Here is a 21,099-nt window from a genome sequence, read left to right as displayed (position 1 = left end):
AATTTGCAACTGTAGTCACAGGAACGTGAAGCTGCTTGGAGATGGTCTTCTGGCATTTACAGACGGCCTGTAATTATCTTTCTGAGGGCTTCAGACAAGGCTCTTTCCTTTGTTTCCTCTGGTCCACGTTCAGCAATGTGCACCAAACAGCAGAGTCGCTTCTTTGAACTATTTTAAATGGGCAGTGAGAGAGACTGATTGCAAGATTGACGACATCCGTAAGAATAATTACAAGGTCAAATATGTTTTCAATCTTTTCTAAAGGACACTACAAAATCTGTACAGACCAGTTTAATTAGTTTGCTTGGCTGCTGAACCACAGTTCAAAAGAAAAGTCTGATTTTCATTACTGATTTTTTTCAATAAATTATTATTCATTATACTTTTCAGTCTCAAGTTATTTCAGTGACAATTGGGGGGGTTTCTTTCTTCCATAGAAGGGTACCAACAAATATGTCCACGTCTGTATTTGAATACCCATAGCCCGATGAGAGCCGGGAACAACAGCACTAACTGTGTTGGATAATTTTGTTGGTTTCACGCTGTAAACTGAGCAGTTTGCCACCCAAAATGGTACCCATGGTAGGTCAGCATTTCAGGAAGAACTGCACAATGCTTCCATCTAGTGGCAATAAGACTGAAGGCAAATTTGAATCTGTCAATGAAACAAATTCCAGGAGGTCAAGGCAGTTCTAAAATATCATTATAATATGAGGTGAAAGATTGTAGAACTGAAGTTCCCCGAACCCCAGCTGGGTTGGGCTGCAACCCTGCACTGGAATATACAGGAGTGTCTCAGAAAATTAGAATATTGTGATAAATTTCTTTATTTTCTGTAATGCAATTAAATAAACAAAAATGTCATACATTCTGGATTCATTACAAATCAACTGAAATATTGCAAGCCTTTTATTATTTTAATATTGCTGATTATGACTGACAGTTTAAGATTAAGATTCCCAGAATATTCAAATTTTTTGAGATAGGATATTTGAGTTTTCTTAAACTGTAAGCCATGATCAGCAATATTAAAATAATAAAAGGCTTGCCATATTTCAGTTGATTTGTAATGAATCCAGAATGTATGACATTTTAGTTTTTGTAATTGCATTACAGAAAATCACAATATTCAAATTTTCTGAGACAGTCCTGTAATCATTATGTATCATCGCAGTCGGCACACTCATTAAGCATAGGTGTTTATATATATATATATATATATATATATATATATATATATATATATATATATATATATATATATATATATATACGCTGACCAGAGGCAAGAAGCCAGAACAAGTACAACTGAAGTTACATATACAGATATTATTTATATATATTGTGCAGAAACTTTAAGTAGTTGAGAAATAGCAGTTAAAATACAGAAAAGCTCGAGCCAATTATTATCTTAAAGTCCAATGAACTAAATACATGTATGACAGCAGCCCATGAAGAGTAAACAAGTATATTTAGACGAGATTCTTGAGGACATCAACCATATTATTACATTGACTTACATATAAAACCTTGCAGGAAGAATTACTCGTGTAACAGATATGAGAAACAGACTTTCAAGTGCCAGTCATCTTGGCTTGTTGTGCTCTTCCAAGGAAAAAATACATCTGATTTGTTCCCATTATGTGGTTACATTTAACTATGACCTGCATATCTTAAACTCCACCATCCTCTCATTGCTCTCCTCTTCTGTAGCACTCCTGCTCCTCCTGGCAGCGGTACTTGGGCTGGAGAGTTTCAAAATATCTCACCTGCTGAACAAACTGCCACACATTGGAGAAAAAGTCAATATACAGCAAAAGGTAGGGAAGTGTTCTAAAGAAAATGCACACACTTGTCTCACCAGTAGGAGGAGCTGCTTTCTGCCTGCTCGCTTTGATTTGTAGGCAGATGGTGTAGGTGTCATAAGCAAATAGGAAACCAGCGATCAAACCAAACACCTGGGAAAAATATCACAGTTAAAACTTTAATTACATTCACTGGTCTCACAAAACACCCGCCAACCTAATTAAAACACATAGAATTAGAATCTTTGATCATTATGCATTCATTTCTTTTTGGTTATGCAGTTAAAGGTGAGTTTCTTTATTCCACTGTGGGAGCAGATGTGACAGGCTTGGTTTGAAACACCTGTTGCAACAGTTGAGCAGGGCTAAACATAACATAGGGTTATAACAACCAGGAAGTGGTGGCTTGAGTGATTTACCTTGAACAGAAAAACCTTTTTAATGAGACATCAGCTATATGAAGGTCTTATGTGCCAGTTCAAGCTGCAGCACCACCTTTTTTTATTTGAAACATAAAAAGTCACAAAACCGATGGGAAAGGGAAAGACAACAAGAGCGGAGGAAGGGTTGAGTGGTTTAAAAAAGATGATATCCAAGATTACAATTACAAGATTTGATAGTGCCTTATGTTCCTGGCAGAGCTCTCCGCTCCCAGGGTGCAGGTTTACTCGTAGTTCCTAGAGTACCCAAATGTAGATTTGGAGGGCGGGCGTTCTGCTATCAGGCACCACTACTATGGAACCAACTTCCAATCTGGGTTAAGGAGGCTGACACCACCTCCACCTTTAAAACTAAACTTAAAACCTTTCTGTTTAGTAAAGCCTATAGTTAGTGTTTAGTAAACCTCTAGCTGGTGTTGTTAAATCTCTAGGTAATGTAAATTAGTGTGTTAGAGTCAGTAGTCATAGTTGCAGCTATAGAACAAAACTATAATAGTTAGTCTCAAATATAGCTTCGCGGTAGAAATTCTGCTATAGGCTTATGCTGCAGGGGGGCACCGACATGATCCGCTGGGCGGTGCCTCTCACCCTTCTTCTCCTCTCCTTTTCCCTGCCTCTCTTCTCCATTACCATTTTTATTTATTATAAGTATCTCATAGCTATCATTTTTGTCCATCGTTCCTGTAGTTTCTTGTGCCGGCCCCCCCTTTTGTGCATGTTTGCATTAATTTTTTTATTTGCGTAGTTTTTTTTTTTTAATTTGCAGCTGCGTTTGTTTTTATTTGCAGCGTTTATTTTATTTGTAAAGCGTTTATTTTATTTGCAGCGTTTCTTTAATTTTCAGCAATGGCGGATCTCGGCCACCGTACATATTGGTTAAACTAAATAAATTAAAAACAAATCAATTGTAAAGAAGCCTTGTTTCAGATGAGTTTGAAGTATTCTAGTGAAGAAACCTTTTTCTCACCCCATTGGAAAATATAATTTTTGCTTGAAATGAGACAATTTTGATTGTGGGTCTGAAAGACCTAATGATACCAAAGGTCGTACAGTTTGCTCTGAATGGGTGCAGGATGGAAACATGGGATGCAAACGAACTGCTCAACATATAATAATTATGTAATGATTATGTTGGTATCGTAGTGATTACAACATTTGATCGCAAAGACCTTAGTTTCAACATCTATAACTGTAACTGGTCTGCACATTGACTGGAGACATATGCAACATGGTAAACAGTAATTAAAAGAAACATAATCAGACATCAGGTTGAGTCGTGTCTTCACTGACCCCGCCTGCGACTCCTGCATGGTCCATATGCCGACGAGAAATGACGATGAGTGACGTGATCATGTAAACCCAAGCACCAATAAAAGCCCGAAGAAAATCCTGCACAGAAGAAGGAAGCACAAGATGAAGCTTTATGCAACTTAGCACACGTCTTACATCCATCAGTGTGTTCAGAGAACTCACAGTCCAGAGCCAGTTGACCGCTAGAAACTCCTTGTCCCACTGCATCATGAAGACGACAAAAATGACCAAAGCGAAGATCATCTCGGAGATGGAACCAGCGATGTAGCCTCCAAACCAAGATGCAGCGTAGCAGATGAAGATGATGAAACTGATGATCTATAGTGGATGTCAGAGGAGATGAAGAAAACAGCATCAGCATCAGTTCCAACATTTGTTGTTACTCTTAGCAGATCATTTTTGATTTCATCGTTTAAACAGAACGAGAGATCAGCAGGACCTGGACAAGCAACAGAACAGCAGCAGACAATGATCTGTGTCCAGCAAAGTGTTGAAACCAGCAAGACTGTAAATCAATCCAACAAATGACTTCCAAATCCAAGACTTCATAAAGTTTCTTTTTCTTTTTTTTCTGTGCACAGAATCCTCTAAGATGAAGATGGCCGTGGTCCCTATCACCCTGCCAGATGCCGCCCTCATCCCAGATTTACAGCTAGCATTACTTTATCACTTCTTACTACATACAGTTGAAGGAACAACATTCAGTATGGACTTTTCATTGTCGCATGAAATTCCAAACCGCATGGGTAGATGAATTTACACACTGGTCAACCAGCATGACAACCAGCATGACAACTGTGAAGAAAGACACTTGAATTAGTTCTAACTACTAAAAGACATACAATGTATTTACACATATACATTATATTGGATGCTTTTCTCTTTCACTTTTGACTATTTGCACAATATGTATTTTTAAGTGCTGTGAAATGTACTTAAAGGAGCTTGAGGCAGGATTTATGAAAAAAATTTGTATACGTTTTAAGTTTTCTAGTAATAATGTCAGATGAAGCGTTCCAAACCAAAAAGAATGAGCCCTCTAGCGTATCTCTCCGTTGCCTTGAACAGGCTGTGTGCTGCAAAATGTGCTGCAATTCTGGGTCTGAATTTCCTGCACTGGGCTGCGGATGTGGCGTCAAATGACGCTGCATGCACGTTCTCCCCGTTCTCCTGTGCCGGCTTCGCTGTTGGCTGCAGTACCCCCAACGGCCGTCGTGGTGAAGGGTGGCGCTAGAGAGTCTCATTTCTTAAAAGGAGCCTCATGCTCCTTTAATTGTAATGTTTGCTTTTAAGCTCGGTCTCACCTTTAAGAGTGAAGTTTTTTTGTAAACATTATAATCAAATTTCTTTTGGTTCGAAATGAAATCACCACTGCATTTTGGTTTTTGGAAGTATTCGATTAAATTAAATTAAATTAAATTAAATTAAATTAAATTCAATTCAATTCAATTTATATAGCGTCTATTAGAACAGAAGTTGTCTTTGGGATCTTTCCAGATACCAGAACATGAACCCCAACCAGTTATTACATAAACATAACATAAACAATGGCAGCTAAGATCTCTCCTAGTGGGAGAAAAACCATGAATTTATTTAACTCAGATTCACACAGGTCTGTAGTCAGGAAAAAATGACATTTTCTATTGCATCCACACTAGCTGTACAGCTCTGAGTTGCACCAGCTGTGAACTCATACAACATGGTTATCAATACTGACAACTCTGAATTACCAGCGCAGCACATTGTTTGTGTTGTAGCCCATAATAGCTTTTCTCCTAGCTTTAAGTGTTATTAATTCCAGACTGTGGCTGCATAAAAGCTGATACCAGGGACGCAAAACGTCAGCAACGCTTGTGGCTCCGTTGTCATGTCATGGTGTACGCTGTCGTTAAGGTGCATCCGTCTGGTATCTTCCTGTTGTGGTCGCGAGGCCCGGGGGAGGATATGTAGTGATCCCGGACAGCAAATCATGAAGAGAATCAGTTAAGTTTGCAGTTTTGTCTGTTCACTTTGCAATGTAATGGAGATATTTACAAAGTGAAATGGGGGCTGCAGCCAGTTGAACTATAGGAACAAGTCCTCAAAAAAGGCTTTAGTTTTCGAGATACCTCTACCCGAGGTAGAACCAACCACAACAATGATTTTTATTATCTTTAGGGTCTCCTATTAGTGAAATTGGATGTTGTGATTTTTGATTTTGGGGGGAAATTAGTTTTTTTGGCTCTTCTTTAGAACTACCGGTACTCCAAACCCTGAAAAGGGGCCAAATTGGCCAGTTCGAATATGGGAAAAGTGAGGAAAAAAAGCCCATAGCTTGAGAATGCTCACTCTTTTCTGCATCAAACTTGCTGAGGATTGAACCAGGTGGCTGTCCACCATCATCAAACAGTCAGAAAATGATTTACCTGAGAAAATAGTGAAATATAGTACTGTAATCATACCTGTAGTTTAGGCGGAAATTGTACTTTTTGGTAATAAGAACATATAGGACTCCTTCACTTTTCTCTCATTTATCAGAAAAACATAAATCCCTATAATATTATACTATTACTTAGTTGTCTTGAATGCTATTGGATACTAACCAGTGGTTTTATGGAGATATCTGGTACAGTTCTCTTGAAAGTTAAAAATAATAAAATATTACAAATATAAAAAAAATATTACGGTTGCTGATACATCAGTCGGTTGATCCAACATAGCGTGTGAGGCAGCCACTGGCTTTGTGTTTGGACTTTTTTCTCAACATTTTGACTTTTTTCTCCACATTTTGACTTTTTTCTATACATTTTGACTTTTTTTCTCCACACTTTGACTTTTTTCTCAACATTTCAACTTTTTTCTCCACATTTTGACTTTTTTCTCCACATTTAAACTTTTTTGTCCACACTTTGACTTTTTTCTCCACATTTTGACTTTTTTCTCCACATTTCGACTTTTTTCTCCACATTTTGACTTTTTTTCTCCACATTTTGACTTTTTTTCTCCACATTTTGACTTTTTTCTCAACATTTTGTCTTTTTTCTCCACATTTTGACTTTTTTCCTCAACATTTACACTTTTTTCTCCACATTTTGACTTTTTTCTCAACATTTTGACTTTTTTCTCAACATTTTGACTTTTTTCTCCACATATTTACTTTTTTTCTCCACATTTTTACTTTTTTTCTCCACATTTTGTGGCTCAGGTTAGTTCGGCCCGCCATAACCATTCGTCAGTCGGTTGATCCAACATAGCGTGTGAGGCAGCCACTGGCTTTGTGTTTGGACTTTTTTCTCAACATTTTGACTTTTTTCTCCACATTTTGACTTTTTTCTACACATTTTGACTTTTTTTCTCCACACTTTGACTTTTTTCTCAACATTTCAACTTTTTTCTCCACATTTTGACTTTTTTCTCCACATTTAAACTTTTTTGTCCACACTTTGACTTTTTTCTCCACATTTTGACTTTTTTCTCCACATTTCGACTTTTTTCTCTACATTTTGACTTTTTTTCTCCACATTTTGACTTTTTTCTCAACATTTTGACTTTTTTCTCCACATTTTGACTTTTTTCCTCAACATTTACACTTTTTTCTCCACATTTTGACTTTTTTCTCAACATTTTGACTTTTTTCTCAACATTTTGACTTTTTTTCTCCACACTTTGACTTTTTTCTCAACATTTCAACTTTTTTCTCCACATTTTGACTTTTTTCTCCACATTTAAACTTTTTTGTCCACACTTTGACTTTTTTCTCCACATTTTGACTTTTTTCTCCACATTTCGACTTTTTTCTCCACATTTTGACTTTTTTTCTCCACATTTTGACTTTTTTTCTCCACATTTCGACTTTTTTCTCCACATTTTGACTTTTTTTCTCAACATTTTTACTTTTTTCTCCACATATTTACTTTTTTTCTCCACATTTTTACTTTTTTTCTCCACATTTTGTGGCTCAGGTTAGTTCGGCCCGCCATTACCATTCGTTCGTTCGTTTTTATTTATTTCAAACATGTATAAAAAAAGCAAGAAAAGATAAGAAAATAAGAAGAAAAGATAAGACCATGACCTCGTGCAGAGTGAGCACACTTGCGCAACAGGGTGGGGTCTTATGCGATGGCTCAAGGGCCACTACTCAGAGAAACCAAGAAGGCTGCCGTGACATGCTGGACTCGTGTGATTGTTTGTATCTGTAGCAGGGCGAGTGCTACGGGGGCCCGACCAACAGGATAGAGGAGGACACGGAGTTTTAGTGCAAAACCCTTTTTACAGTTTTTCTCGATTGCTTTGACACATTTTGCACATCATGGGTCAACTTTATCTAATGCTCACACCTTCTTTGCACAGCAAGAGTCCTCTCTGGCGAATCAGTTAACTATTTCTCATTGCTTTCACACAATTTTCTTTGACTTTTAATACACTTTTCAAAACAGTTAACACACTTCTCACAAAGAGACACAAAACATAACTGATTTACCATGGCAACACATTGCAGACACTTTGTAGCAGCCAATTGGAACTGCTCCCTCAATTCTAAAAAATATCAGCACCTGTGTGAACTCTCTTTGCAAAACAAAGCAAGTAGTCCTCAACCTATCAAAGAGGTCAATAGTTTGAAGTTGACACCAAGCATGGATGGAGGAGGACGTGGATGAGAACATGTGGACGAGGACATGTGGCCTGATCGTCATGCCCGTGTCGACAATGCGTAATTTTCCTGTATTTTTATTTTTTTCATACTTACAGGGTTTCATTTCATTGTGTTTCATTTACAGTACTTTCTTTGAGAATTGACCTTTGTTGTACTGCATATTGAACCCTGTCATTTTGATTGCTTACAGTATGTGCATGTGACAAGTACTGCAATAAATATTTTTCTGTCAGAATCTTGCCATTTTGTACACAGTAGAACAAATGTAAATCAATGGTGTTGACAGGAACTTCAGCAATACAAAAACACATCTACAATATTTTACTGTATACACATTTTCTGATTTTACTGTAAATACTCTGTGACAGTATATTTCTAAGTTATATAACTAAGTTAGAGTGCTCAATACAAAACCCAAATTGTAGTATGTTGTCAGTTGTAAAATAGTCAATACTATGAGGGTGTTGAACAAAAGTTGATATTGATAGCTGTGGTTTCAACTTTGTTATCCATTGTTAAATAAATGAGAAAACATACATGTTCAATTGAGAAAAAATTGTAGGTTTTGATGGAAAAGTTTGGTTTTGATGGATGTGTGACAAGTTTTGAGAAAGTGGTGTCATTCTGCAAACAGCATAAAGTGTTTTGGTTATTTCAGCTTCTGTTAAGGGCTTTGTGTGAGCTGTTTTGAAAAAGTAAACTGTGAATGGAAAAATGGGCCAAAATGATCGAGAAAAACGGTATTGAACCTCACCGCCACACATGTGCACAAGCACCTCAGCATACCAGGCCATTGCTGCGCGGCAGCCACTCAGGCGGATGGGACACAGGTGCGTGTGTCCCATCAACCTCTGGGACTTGCTGATTGGGCCGGAGCTTCGGGAGCTGCGTGCTGGCCTGCGGTCCCCACCCCTGGTCATCCCGTTGCTGCTTCCACCTGCCTGCTGTGCTGTTGCCGTCCCTGACCCACCAGTCTGGCCCTCGGCAGGAGGGTCCCCCCTTATGAGCCTGGTCCTGGTCAAGGTTTCTTCCCTCCTAAAGGGGAGTTTTTCTTGCCACTGTTTGGCTTAAGGTTTTTCTCCCACTAGGGGAGTTTTTACCTGCCATTGTTTATGTAATAACTGCTCGGGGGTCATGTTCATGTTCTGGATCTCTGGAAAGCGTCTAGAGACAACTCTGTTGTATTAGACGCTATATAAATAAAATTGAATTGAATTGAATTGAACCTCTCCACCCTGCCACAGTATCCAGTGGCATCCAGAGTTAGGATGGTGTAAGTTGTTACTGCCTACTGGAGAGCTCGCTACACGACAGCCAGACTGAGTCTTTATACCCAATAGAAAAGAATTATGACGGCTGGTCAGGCAGTTCAGGGGCTGCGTCTTTAGTGGAGGGGAATAACTTCTACGTGCTTATGTGACACGATTCACAGAAGGGGAAAAACCATGTGGGCTCTTTAAGGCTTTGTCTACATTTCCATCCGAAACTATGAAACTTTTGTGTTTTCACTTTTAATTCTGGGAAACCGACCTTTTCAGAAGCAGCTCCTCCTCTCAGCTTAAACCTACATTTCTGCTATAGGAGCTAAAATTAAGCAATACGTGCATAAGGGCTGCTTCAGCAATGTACGGTATGAGAGAGAAAAAAACAGTTTCACAAACATTGAAGCACTCACGGCATCCTTCAGACCCTGTTAGCTGGCACAATAAAAGCTATTAAAAACTAACAAAAACTAGTCTTCCCATCCTGTAGCACACCTTTGCCAAGGAAAGTGGTGTGCTGCATTTAAAATGCACATGTCTTGAAGCATTACAGCACAACAATCATGTCATTATGCACTGAAGGGAAATACACAAATGAAATCCAAATATAATTTGATACACTTTAAAATCTGTAATTTTTTTAATGCACAACCCACTTAAAACAGGCCAACAGAGAGGCAAGTAACTATTTTTATGACAAGAAAGTACATATGTGAGTTACGTTTTCTCATTAAGGAGCTCTAACTGTATGTATGGTATGGTGGATTGAAAAATGACTTTAACAAGAAGCTTTTCAATTTATCAACTTATTATGGCACACTTTTAATATTTCTTTGTATGTTTTTCTATTGAAAGAAAGAATAGCAACGCCTCTATAATTTATTAGCACTCAAAGTAAAATACATCATCTACCGCTGGATTTGCAGGGGAATGAACAGAGAATATGATTTTGTGACAGTGAGTGGTGAACTCGGACTAATGTCTTGAACCGCAACCAATCACCTTCAAGATGGTAAATTTGAAGATGAGTGTCACATTAGCATTTATAATTAACTTAGAGTTCGCCTTATGCAACCATAAAACAATAAAACCTCTGTCACTTAAAAGAAAGGTGAAGTTATACAGTAATGCTGAGCCTATATTGATTTATTTGTTGTATGCTGTTCCATCCATAGGTGGCTCAGTTGGTAGAGCGTTCGCCCGTGAACCTGGAGGTCAGTGGTTCAAGTATTGCAGCTCCGCAGACAACCGGTGTGTGAGTGTGTGAGTGTGTGTGTGTGTGTGTGTGAATGTGTGGGTGAATGTCTACAGTGTAAAGCGCTTTGGGGCTGTAGGAGTACAGCTGGAAAGCGCTATACAAGTGTAAGCCATTTACCATCCATCATAAAAGGTACTCCATGGACAGGTCAACGCTCCATCCGGGTTCCACTCACAGCTGCAATAAAACATTGTTAACCACCAAGCCACTGTGCAACCCATCTGATATGCTTTTATTTTGTGTTATTTCTGGGTGTGACAGTAAAATGCAGTCAGACAGTGGAGCCTCAAAGAGCTCTGCATTCAACACCATTTTATTCAAGGTGTGAATAATACTAATAATAATAATAATACATTTCATTTGTTAGGCGCCTTTCTTGGCACTCAAGGTCGCCGTACAACAATCAAAATACAAAAACACAATTTAAACAATAGAGAACAGCAAAGTTTGCAGCAGAACACAAAAGACCACGTAAGTTGTAAGTGTACTTAGTTGATTAAAATCTCATTTGTGAAACAAACTTCACCATTAAAGTCAAACATGACATAGACATGTAATGACAACCAAAAATCTTTGTGAGTGTGGTGCTGGATTCTGAATGGCTGAGGCTAGAATATGGTAGTTTGATATTTCTGTGATGACAAAAGCAAATTTAGCACCAACAAAAGCTGGATAGACTTTACAACAACATATATAGTACATTTCCCACTTATTTCCTTTATGTCCCAGTTTGTGCATTTTAAGTTCATACAGTACAATATTGTGATTGGTCTGATCTGTTTTTAGTTTACATCATGAATGAGAAACTTAAAAAAAAAATAGACCTGTTTTTCTGCTCTTTTCAAGTGACTGGCGGGAAATTGTTGTGCACAACTGATCGATTATAGTCGGCAACAACATGTGACACATGGGACTCACTTAACTGCAACAGTTGCGATGCAAAATCACTTTGTTTGTTTTGGTTACAAATGTGGAAATCCTGTCTGTTGAGTGATGAAGAAAGAAGCCTTCTATTCCATCCCTCTTTCTGCTTATCGTCAATTTTTAGACAACTTCCACTCTCCACCTATCCTGAATCCTGTATTTTAAGTTAGAAAAGTAGAATAAAAAGCAACAGCAACAAAGAACAAAGTCACTAAAGTTGTTGGCTGAAAATTAGCCAATACATGTCTCACTGTTCCAACTTAACTCAGTCCTGATGTGACCTGATGTCACTACACGAGTGAGCGAGCTGTATGCTGCTCTGCAGTTTCAAATGTCCTGCATATGATCGGGATTACTACATGCAGAATTTTGGTTTTCCAGGTTAAAATGTCACGGTCACAGTTTCATGTTTTTTTTTACTGTGTTACTGACTCTCCTGTCGTCTGGATCCTGCCACCCTCATCACCCTCATTCCCTTCACCTGTGCTTCCCCGGCCCAGCTCCACACCTGGTTTCCCTCATCAGTTTCCCCTTCATATACCGGCCCATTTCCTCATACCAGTTGCCAGATCGTTGAGTGTTTTTGCCTTGCTTTCCAGCCTTCATGTCATGTTCTGTTTCTGCCTGCCTGCCTGCCTGCCTGCCTGCCTGCCTGCCTGCCTGCCTGCCTGCCTGCCTGCCTGCCTGCCTGCCTGCCTGCCTGCCTGCCTGCCTGCCTGCCTGTGACCCTGCATGACTCCTGGTTTTTTGGATTTTGCCTGCCCCTTCGGATTGTTTGCCTGATCTGCCTGACTACCCGGTTTTGACCCCTGCCTGCCTTGGACCCGAATAAAGCCTCTTGGACTCTGATTCTGCCTGGTGTTGTGCATTTGGGTTCTCTGTCCTGTCTGAGCCGTGACATAAAAGGCTCCTGGAGTCCTGGCTGCTGGGATGAATAGTCCATTTCCAGTGAAAGTGTAAATCACCATAAATAGAATATAGTATGTGAGTGTTTCAGCTCCACATTTCCCTGCCGTCTACCCTGTGTTGTAAGCTATTTTAGACATCCATCCTCACAGACAACTTCCCTCACAGGATATCAGGTCCACGGTGAAGAGCGACGCTGGTCTGAAAGAGTTCACCAGGAACCAGGTTCATCAGTTCTCTGTTCCCAGGACTACACCTCACACCAGTTTCTACTTCCTCAGAGAAAATAGAGGAAAAACTTTACAAAAGGTCCAATACTTAACATGCTGTATAGGTTCAATCTATAACAATGAAGTCAATTCTAGATGCTGATATTGTTTATGTAATAACTGCTCCGGGGTCATGATCTGGGTCTCTGGAAAGCGTCTAGACACAACTTTGTTGTATTAGACGCTATACAAGTAAAATTGAATGGAATTGAATTGGATGCTTTGTGTCGTAAACTATGTAAAGTCTCAAGACTAATTTATAATTTACAACTATGGAGGAAAAATGTAACATGGATAATAAAAAAGGCACAGTTATGTGGAACATGGACGATTTAGAAGTTATGCAAAGCGTGAAGGTGGATCACATGTGAGGAGAACTGCTGTGAAACTCAAACTAAAGCAGTGAAACGGTACTCAAATACAACATAAACACACAGGAAGTGGGGGTTTCCTTGAACTCATACTAACCTTTATCGTTATAGATGGCTGGTGTTGCTAAAGTTCTTCCATTTCCACCCGTGTGGCCAGGTATGGGGTGGTTTTCCATTTAACTAAACCAGTGGCGTAGCATGAAAAAAGGCATTGGCTGTGCACCAGCAAAGACTGGGTGCACAACATTTATTTTCATCAAACTGAGGGTTGCAACCCCACAAACATTGAAAAACATTATTCTCAGTATAAAACACGGTCGTCAGTAGCCTATAACACACCACGTGTCTCTTAATCTATATGGAACGCTGAGTAAAAAAATATGTTAGTAACTGCTTTAACATAAAAGTCAGCAGTAGTTCAAAGCAGGCCTAAATATGTCCACATATATGATGTGCTCTCAAATAAATCAGTCACAAAGTAAAACAACAAACACACTTTATATGTGATCGTCTAATGAGATGAACATAGTCAAATATAAGACACTCATGTGCACACTCATGCACTCTCATGCAGCCCTAACTATCCATATTACGCAAGACCAACAACGCTATTTAACCTGAACACAACTGTTGCGCTTATCATTCATCTCATATGATTATGTAACAGCTTGAAAAAAGGCGCTCCAGAGCATCCTGTAACAGGCGATGACGTCACAAAGCGAAGCGGTTCATGATGGGGAAACATCTGATACCCCCCTGACAGACTTACACAATTAGATATCTCTTAAAATTAATAATGTTCCACCTTTTGAATTAAGCCATATTGTTTTCTTCATGGATGATTTGGAATTTTCTATTTCTGATATTATTAATATAATTTTGTTACTGGGTAAGTACCATATTCATTGTGCCAAATGGAGAAATTGTAAACCCTCCTTAACGATTTTAAGATTTTTTTCACATGTCTCAAAAGAGTAGGAAACAAAAATGCAAGTAAAATAAGTCATTGCTCGTTATTTGTTATTCTAATTTAATAATTCCTCTCCTTTTCTATGCTCCATTATTTGAATTTAAATGCTTAATTTATTTTGTTACTCATATGCACCTTTTAATTTTAGAGCGCCTTGTTTTTTGTTTTTTGTATTCCTTACAAGAATCCCAATTTTTTTCCCTTTCTTTTCATATTGCATTTAAATGATATTTGTCCATTATCCTCTTTGAGAGTTTGTATATTTTCTAACTAAGGTCAAAGGGGGTTAAAAAGTGGTTACAGAGGAGGGCTGGAGTCTGGAGCACCCAGGTTCAAGCCCCTGGATTGCAACCACCTTGGGCCCCTGAGCAAGGCCCTTAACCCTTACTGCTCCCCGGGCGCCGTGCCATAGCATGGCAGACCACTGCTACTAGTTCAACTAGAAAATGGGTTAAATACAGAAAAAGAATTTCCCCATTGTGGGAGTACTAAGGGAAGCTTTCTTTCTTTCTTCTTTCAGTGCGAAGGAACCATGAGCTTGTGATGGAAAGACGGACAGATGCGTTGTTTTATCTCCACACCAAATGCTCATAAATGTTCCACATATAAGGGTGTGGTATGGAGTACAAATGGAGAAACCTGGCGGAGTTATAGATAAAGATAAAGATATAATTCATTGATCCCACACGGACTGCGGTCAAGCAGCCGTCTTTCTTGCGTGGTCAAATCAGCCGCTCCTACATTTCATGCCCGCTCAATGCGGCTCAAAAACAGAAAGATATGAGATTTGAGATAATGCAGATATTTTTTTTCTTCATATATTTATTTCATTATCTTGATTACACCCAAACTTCCACCGTAATATTTACACACTATACTCTTAGGCTACTATAAAAGAAAAGGATGAAACACTTTTTTCTTTTTTTTTACTTCAGGTTCTGTTGCAGAGACTATAAAAATGTATTCTTCCATAATTTCACCTAATACCTCATATCTTCACAACTACAATCACTACAAGCACACTGAATTTCAAACAACTTAACTGTACAAATATTGAAATATTAAGATCTAAACTTCAAACATTTTACTTTTCAGGTCTGCTCAATTTCATACACATTTACTTTTATAATCCACACAGAATCACAGGCTCAGTCCCGTCACTGCAGGCGCCTCATCGTTTTATAATAATCCTTAAACACACTCTGTGGATATTTGATTTAGTTTTATTAAGTATATTTAGTATTTCAATATTTTTTATCTTTTACTGTCCTTATTGTTCATCTGTGTTTTTTAATATTTATATTCCTATAGTGTATTACTTTTTCTACTGTAAGTGCATGTTGTGTGTGATACATTTGGTATGGAGCATTTGGTTTATTTATTTTGTATTGTTGTTGTTCTCCCATTCTGTCCTATTGACATTTGTTTACACTGACACTTCTCAGGGAACGTTATCTCATTGCACTGTAGTATATGTGGCTGGAATTACAATAACGGAGTGACTATTTGCACCAGGGTACAAATAGCAAGCCCCCACTAGCTGAGCCATTCACACCTGTTGACATATGAAGATATGAGTTGACATGTGCACATGCGCGTTGCCCATGCGCATGTGCACCAACGTGTCTGCAACAGAAGGCGCTTTTTCACTTGCCCATGTGCACCACTCTAAAATTGGAACCAACAATATAGCCAGGCAAACATCTGCTCTCACACTTTTGTATGACCAATTTTTGCTCTTATGTCATTGTAAGATATTTTGAAGAGATTAAATGAAGTTTATCAAACGTGGTGTGAATACCCGTCAATCAGTTGATGGATTTTTTCTTTTAATAAATATTTTTTTAACATTTTTTTTTCTAATAATATATGGGTGCAAATAGCATACATTGATATTTGTACCAGGGTGTAAATAGCCTACGCATCAGTACTTCCACCCAGGTGTAAATAGCCTAAACCCTATAATTATTAAAAAAAACACAGCTGAGCACAATAAGGACAGTAAAAGATACAAATCATGGAAATACTAAATATACTTAATAAAACTATCAAATATCCACATAGTGTGCTTAGGGATTATTATAAAACACTGACTACGTTTACATGCAGTCAAAATTCGGGTTATTGCCAATATTCAGGTTTTAAAAGGGTTATTGATGCATGTAAACGTAGTCAATGAGGCGATTGCAGTGACGGGACTGAGCCTGTGATTCTGTGTGGATTATAAAAGTACAGTGAATAGCAGGTTGGGTAAACCTGTTATTATAAAGTTAACACAGGACCTCGTATTTCTAATGTGAAAGCTCAACTTTTTGACTTTTTGGCATCACATGAAACTGTGAAACACAAGTGACAGACAGGTGTGAACCCCAAACGTGTCATTCCAGGACCAGATTACCTGAGAAAAGTGACAGGAGAACTAAAATCCTCATTCCGCCTTGACAAAAAAGCTTTAACAACACATGATCAGTTGAAAGCACGAATCTTTTCACAAATCTAACTTTGTCAGTTGGTCCCAGCAGAGAAGCACCGACGCTCAAAGTTGCACATGTCCCGCTCCTGTGAGTGAACTTACTATTTCTGCTGCCAGGATCAAACCTTTCCGGGTCTTCAGATAACTAGTCAGATTCACCAGCCAGTCTTCGCTGGACGCGGCGGGGTCTGACATGTTGGTGCCTCACAGAGCGGAGATGCTTTTCGTTAGGAAGTAAATGTAGGCTACAGAGAATAAAATAATCCTGCAGAGAGATCCGCCTCTGCTGTTCCAGCTGAACGGATGAATCAACTTCTGCTGAAGATCTTTGAGAAAGATTACCCGTAAAACTGCGAGGAGGGAGGAGCGAGAGGAGGACTGTCTCCACTTCTCTGATTCTTCCAACAATTTAGAAAGAAAAATCTGCGTTATTGATGGATATAGCTTATTATCTGGACGTTACTCATTCAGCAGACGGTTTTATAGATAGACACCCTGGCATGACGTTGTAACTCAATAAAAGAAAAAGTTAGATGAAATTATAAATTGCACGAGTTAAGATTTCAGAAGAGGTTAGGATATGTGTCCTCAAGAGTTTAATGAAAGTAGAGCAGGACTTCCCTGATCTGACATCAACCCCACGGGCGGGGCTTCAGGGGGGGCTGGTGGGGGCGGTACTGCCCCGGCCCGGGGCCCAATGGGGCACCACTTGGTTCATATTAGGTGTAAAGCATTGTATAATATGTTATGCTGAGATTTTCACACTCACAGTTAACATTAAACAAAAATTGAAAGTGAATCTCCAAATGTATTTTCGGTAAAATCGTTGGTCATCCACAGCCGTCTATCAACGTCATACTTCATCATCGATCACTTGTCAACAGAGCGCAGTAATCTTACAGCCTAAACATGAGCGGGAGTTAGAAACACAAAAGTGGAGCGATAAAACGCAAAGAAAAAGAAAAAAGGGAGCAAGAAAAAGCCAAATTGTCCAAGTTAGACGCATATTTTTTTCACCTTAATCCTCCTCCCGTGGGAGACGAACCTGACGTTGTTAGCAGCACTTCATCCCCGGGCCCCTGGCCGAGTACTCTTCAAGTAGTGGTGAGTAGGCCACAATACTTCAAATTGAATTTGAACTTGTATGTGAATTTATGGGCCGCCATTCCAATTTTACTCCACTACTGTCATTAGTTGAAGTGGATCAGGTGGTGATTTCAGAGAGATCTGGAGGCTCCGTGCTGCTGAACTCCTACAAATGCCTTGAATTTGTGTCTGAAATGTATTCGTTTTATTAGGCTATGTTTTTGTTGTTTTTGTGGTTTGTTGGACTATCTTGTTGTGTAAAGTAATCAGACCTGTTGCAGTACAGTATAAACCTGGTTATGTCTCAGCCAATTAGGGGGCTGGTGGTTAGTATGTAGGGACCCGGATGTGTTGTCATTGGTCACAGTTGCTAAGGAAGTTGAAGTAAACGGCAAGTCACTCTCTCTATCTCGTTTTTTTAAGATAGTTAAGCTTAGATTAACGTAACATGGTGTCTAAATGAAACTGGTGTCAGAATGAAACTAAACCTTGAAAAGGGATGAGCCTTGATGAAGCATTGTGACAGCTTGGCCCCCCTGCAGGGACAACGACGCCTTGCAGGTTGCCCCAGTCCTACCTCCTGCAGGGCTTTGAACTGGACTCAACACCTTTTAAGTAGCTTCAACTTCCTATCACACCTTGGAAGTTGCCTCAAACAGACTTGGAACACTAGAGCACCCCATGGGGTGATTTTCGTCTGTGGCCTATTGTCTCACAAGTTCCTGCGTCTTGCATCCCTGCTGAGACAGTCACCGGGGGAGTGGATTCGACTTCCAGCCCCTACAGAGACAAGACCATATATGGACTTCCTGATCCCTCAGGGGTGGTCCCAAAGCTTAAGGATCACACCTCTGACTGTCTCTCACTGGGCTGGTTTATTCCTGTCATTGTTGATTGAACTTTTGTATAAAAACCCTGTGGCCAAATCAATCTGGGTCGGCATATCAACCAGACTTTGGTCTGTGTAGATCCGCCCACCGCCGGCTGAATAAAAACTCATATACCACAAAGCAGACTTCTGAAATGGTTTGGTAATTCCTCAACAGCCTCCAAAAGTGAAGTGGTCCAGATGAACGGGAGACGATGTTAGTGCTATTTAACTGGCTCCAGACTGCAAAGGGCCCGGTCATAAGCCCCGCCACCCGGCCAGGCTCTGACATGTTCCGCTACTGCATCAACCTGAAGCTCTGCACCAGTTGAAACCACCAATGAGAGCCAGCTTTGTTCAGCAGCTCAGGGTAACCAGTGGACTTCAGGGTAACCAGTGGACTTCAAGGAGACCAGTGGACTGCAGGGAGACCAGTGGACTTCAGGGAGATCAGTGGACTTCAGGGTAAGGGACTTCAGGGTAACCAGTGGACTTCAGGGTAACCAGTGGACTTCAGGGAGACCAGTGGACTTCAGGGTAACCAGTGGACTTCAGGGAGACCGGTGGACTTCAGGGAGACCAGTGGACTTCAGGGAGACCATGAGCCTCATGTTTGGTTGGTCACCAGACTTATGTTTGACCGTCTGCTGGAGGTGAACCTTGCTGGAAGACCTGCTAGGAGAGGACTGCAGTGATCCAGGAGAGAGAGGATCATGGCTGAACCAAGAGTTGTGTGACATGTTGGGATGAGTAAACCCCGGGTTGGAGATACAAAAGCCCCACGGAGGGGGAGAAGGACAAAAGGTCATGGATCAGGACTCCCAGGTCTCCTGCAACCTCGGCAGGACAGGAGGACGAGGAGACGATGTGGATGCTGACATTGTTCTGGATAGACTATGGGCTAGGATCACCAACAGCTCAGTCTTGGAGATGTTTAGCTGGATAGTAGTGTTCCTTCATCCATAGATATACCTGAGAAGTTCAGATTTCTTCAGACAGTAGACTCATATATAAACACACCCGTCAAACCACACACAACACTTCGCCAGATATGGGTTCATCCTCAGGACAAAATACACCTAGAAAAACAAATGCAACACCAATTACGAAATACCATGCCAGTCATGCAATAAAATCGGGGATACGGGGGGGAGCTTTATTAAAAGGAAGGAAGAACATAAAAAGGAATTCGAGAAGGATAAAGCAACAAGACAAAAAAGAGCAACAAAGGAAAAGGCCAACAGGACCACTGCAAGTCACCGATCACTGCAGAAGGGAAAACCAGATCATGGACTGGCCAGAGTCGTCCGCACCGAAGACAGCAAACACCAGCGCTGGATCAGGGGGGCTATAGAGACCGGGGGGGGGGGGGGGGCGAGGGAGCCTGCATGCTCTTCCCCACCTGTAGCAGAATCCTGGAGGAGGAGGGGGGGCAGACAGTAGAGGGCGGGACTCACCTGTCAATCTCACAGGTGAGTCCCGCCTCCTTTTAATTTCAGCTGATAAATGGCGGGTCACGCACACCATCTAGTGACGTTGATAAAGGCAAAAGGAATCACCGTAACATGTCAGTTATTTAAAAAAACCTAAATATTCTTGTCCGACAAAAATAATTAGCAAATTAAATCACTCATAAACCATTTCTGCTGGGAGGTTTTCAACCACATAGGGTTGTGGATTAGTTCTCCTCTTGCATTGAACACTGGGAAGAGCTGCCATGTTTGTAGCCACATGACTGATTTAGAGAGATTCCAAATGAACTTTGTAGCAGTGCGAGTGCTACGGGGGCCCGACCGACAGGATAGAGAGGACACGGAGTTTAGTGCAGACCCTTTTATTACAGCAACTCACACCCACATGTGCCCAAGCAACACACAGCTCCTCAGCAGCAGCTCCTCCAACTGACCGAACCCAGCTGCAGTCTCCCAGTCCTCCTTATCAAGGCTGGCAGGGTGGAGAGGCTGATGGGACACACCTGTGTCCCGTCAGCCTGAGTGGCTGCAGCTCCTCCACTCTGCCACAAACTTCAATCAACTGTACTCCTTGTTTACTTGACTCATACATGACAATATCCTCTGTAGGCACTTTGTGGTACTGGCTGCCGTCATGTTTCGGTTACTGGTTAGTCTTACCCTGCTTCGTGTCCTCCCAGGGCGTGTCTGTGTAGCGTTTGCTTGTTCCCCTTACATCTCCTAACTCGCCGCCCCCCCAAACACAGAAGATCAATTGGCGATTGTGAATTAATGCGTGATTAGTTGTTTTTCTTTGTGTTTTGGACCAATAACCTGTTCAGGGTGCGCCACTGCATTAACTGGTTCAAGTGCACGTACACATCATTGTAATTTGTATCAAATGGTTGAATGGACTTCACTGAGTCTAAGGAGAAAAAACACATATGTTAATATTTATTGCAAAAGCATTACTGGGTAAACTACCGCTGTACATATCCAATTTATTAAAATATTACTATAGAAGCTATAACACTAGATCATCAGAGAAAATTCTCCTCATGGTCCCAAGCAC

General features: G+C 40.3%; 2 protein-coding genes across 2 annotated transcripts in view; one reads left to right on the top strand and one right to left on the bottom strand.

Moving 5' to 3' along the window:
• Positions 1–10,740, top strand: part of LOC133456711 (syntaphilin) — a 104,313-nt gene extending 93,573 nt beyond the window's left edge. Inside the window, exon 6 of the transcript XR_009783816.1 lies at positions 10,720–10,740. The gene's annotated coding sequence lies outside the window, so the exon portion shown is untranslated. The remainder of the gene's footprint in view (positions 1–10,719) is intronic.
• Positions 1,455–17,201, bottom strand: LOC133456712 (proteolipid protein 2-like). The gene is made up of 5 exons (XM_061735258.1): positions 16,725–17,201; positions 3,719–3,874; positions 3,536–3,634; positions 1,862–1,958; positions 1,455–1,781 (listed from the first exon to the last, which is right to left on the bottom strand). The coding sequence occupies exons 1-5, from the start codon at positions 16,815–16,817 to the stop codon at positions 1,756–1,758; spliced, it is 471 nt and encodes a 156-aa protein (XP_061591242.1). The 5' UTR covers positions 16,818–17,201; the 3' UTR covers positions 1,455–1,755.
• Between the last annotated feature and the right edge of the window lie 3,898 nt (positions 17,202–21,099).

This window comes from Cololabis saira, chromosome 12, assembly GCF_033807715.1.
Source record: "Cololabis saira isolate AMF1-May2022 chromosome 12, fColSai1.1, whole genome shotgun sequence".
Lineage (NCBI taxonomy): Eukaryota > Metazoa > Chordata > Actinopteri > Beloniformes > Belonidae > Cololabis > Cololabis saira.
This window is presented reverse-complemented; position numbering and strand designations above follow the sequence as displayed.

What these genes read in the sequence shown, in the direction of transcription:
- LOC133456712 (XM_061735258.1), bottom strand. Translation starts at nt 16,817, where the DNA reads ATGTCAGACCCCGCCGCGTCCAGCGAAGACTGGCTGGTGAATCTGACT. An exon ending in TGATCCTGGCAGCAGAAATA is followed by an intron (nt 3,875 to 16,724) that starts GTAAGTTCACTC and finishes CATCCACTATAG; the next exon opens with ATCATCAGTTTCATCATCTT. An exon ending in GAAAGCAGCTCCTCCTACTG is followed by an intron (nt 1,782 to 1,861) that starts GTGAGACAAGTG and finishes AATGTGTGGCAG; the next exon opens with TTTGTTCAGCAGGTGAGATA.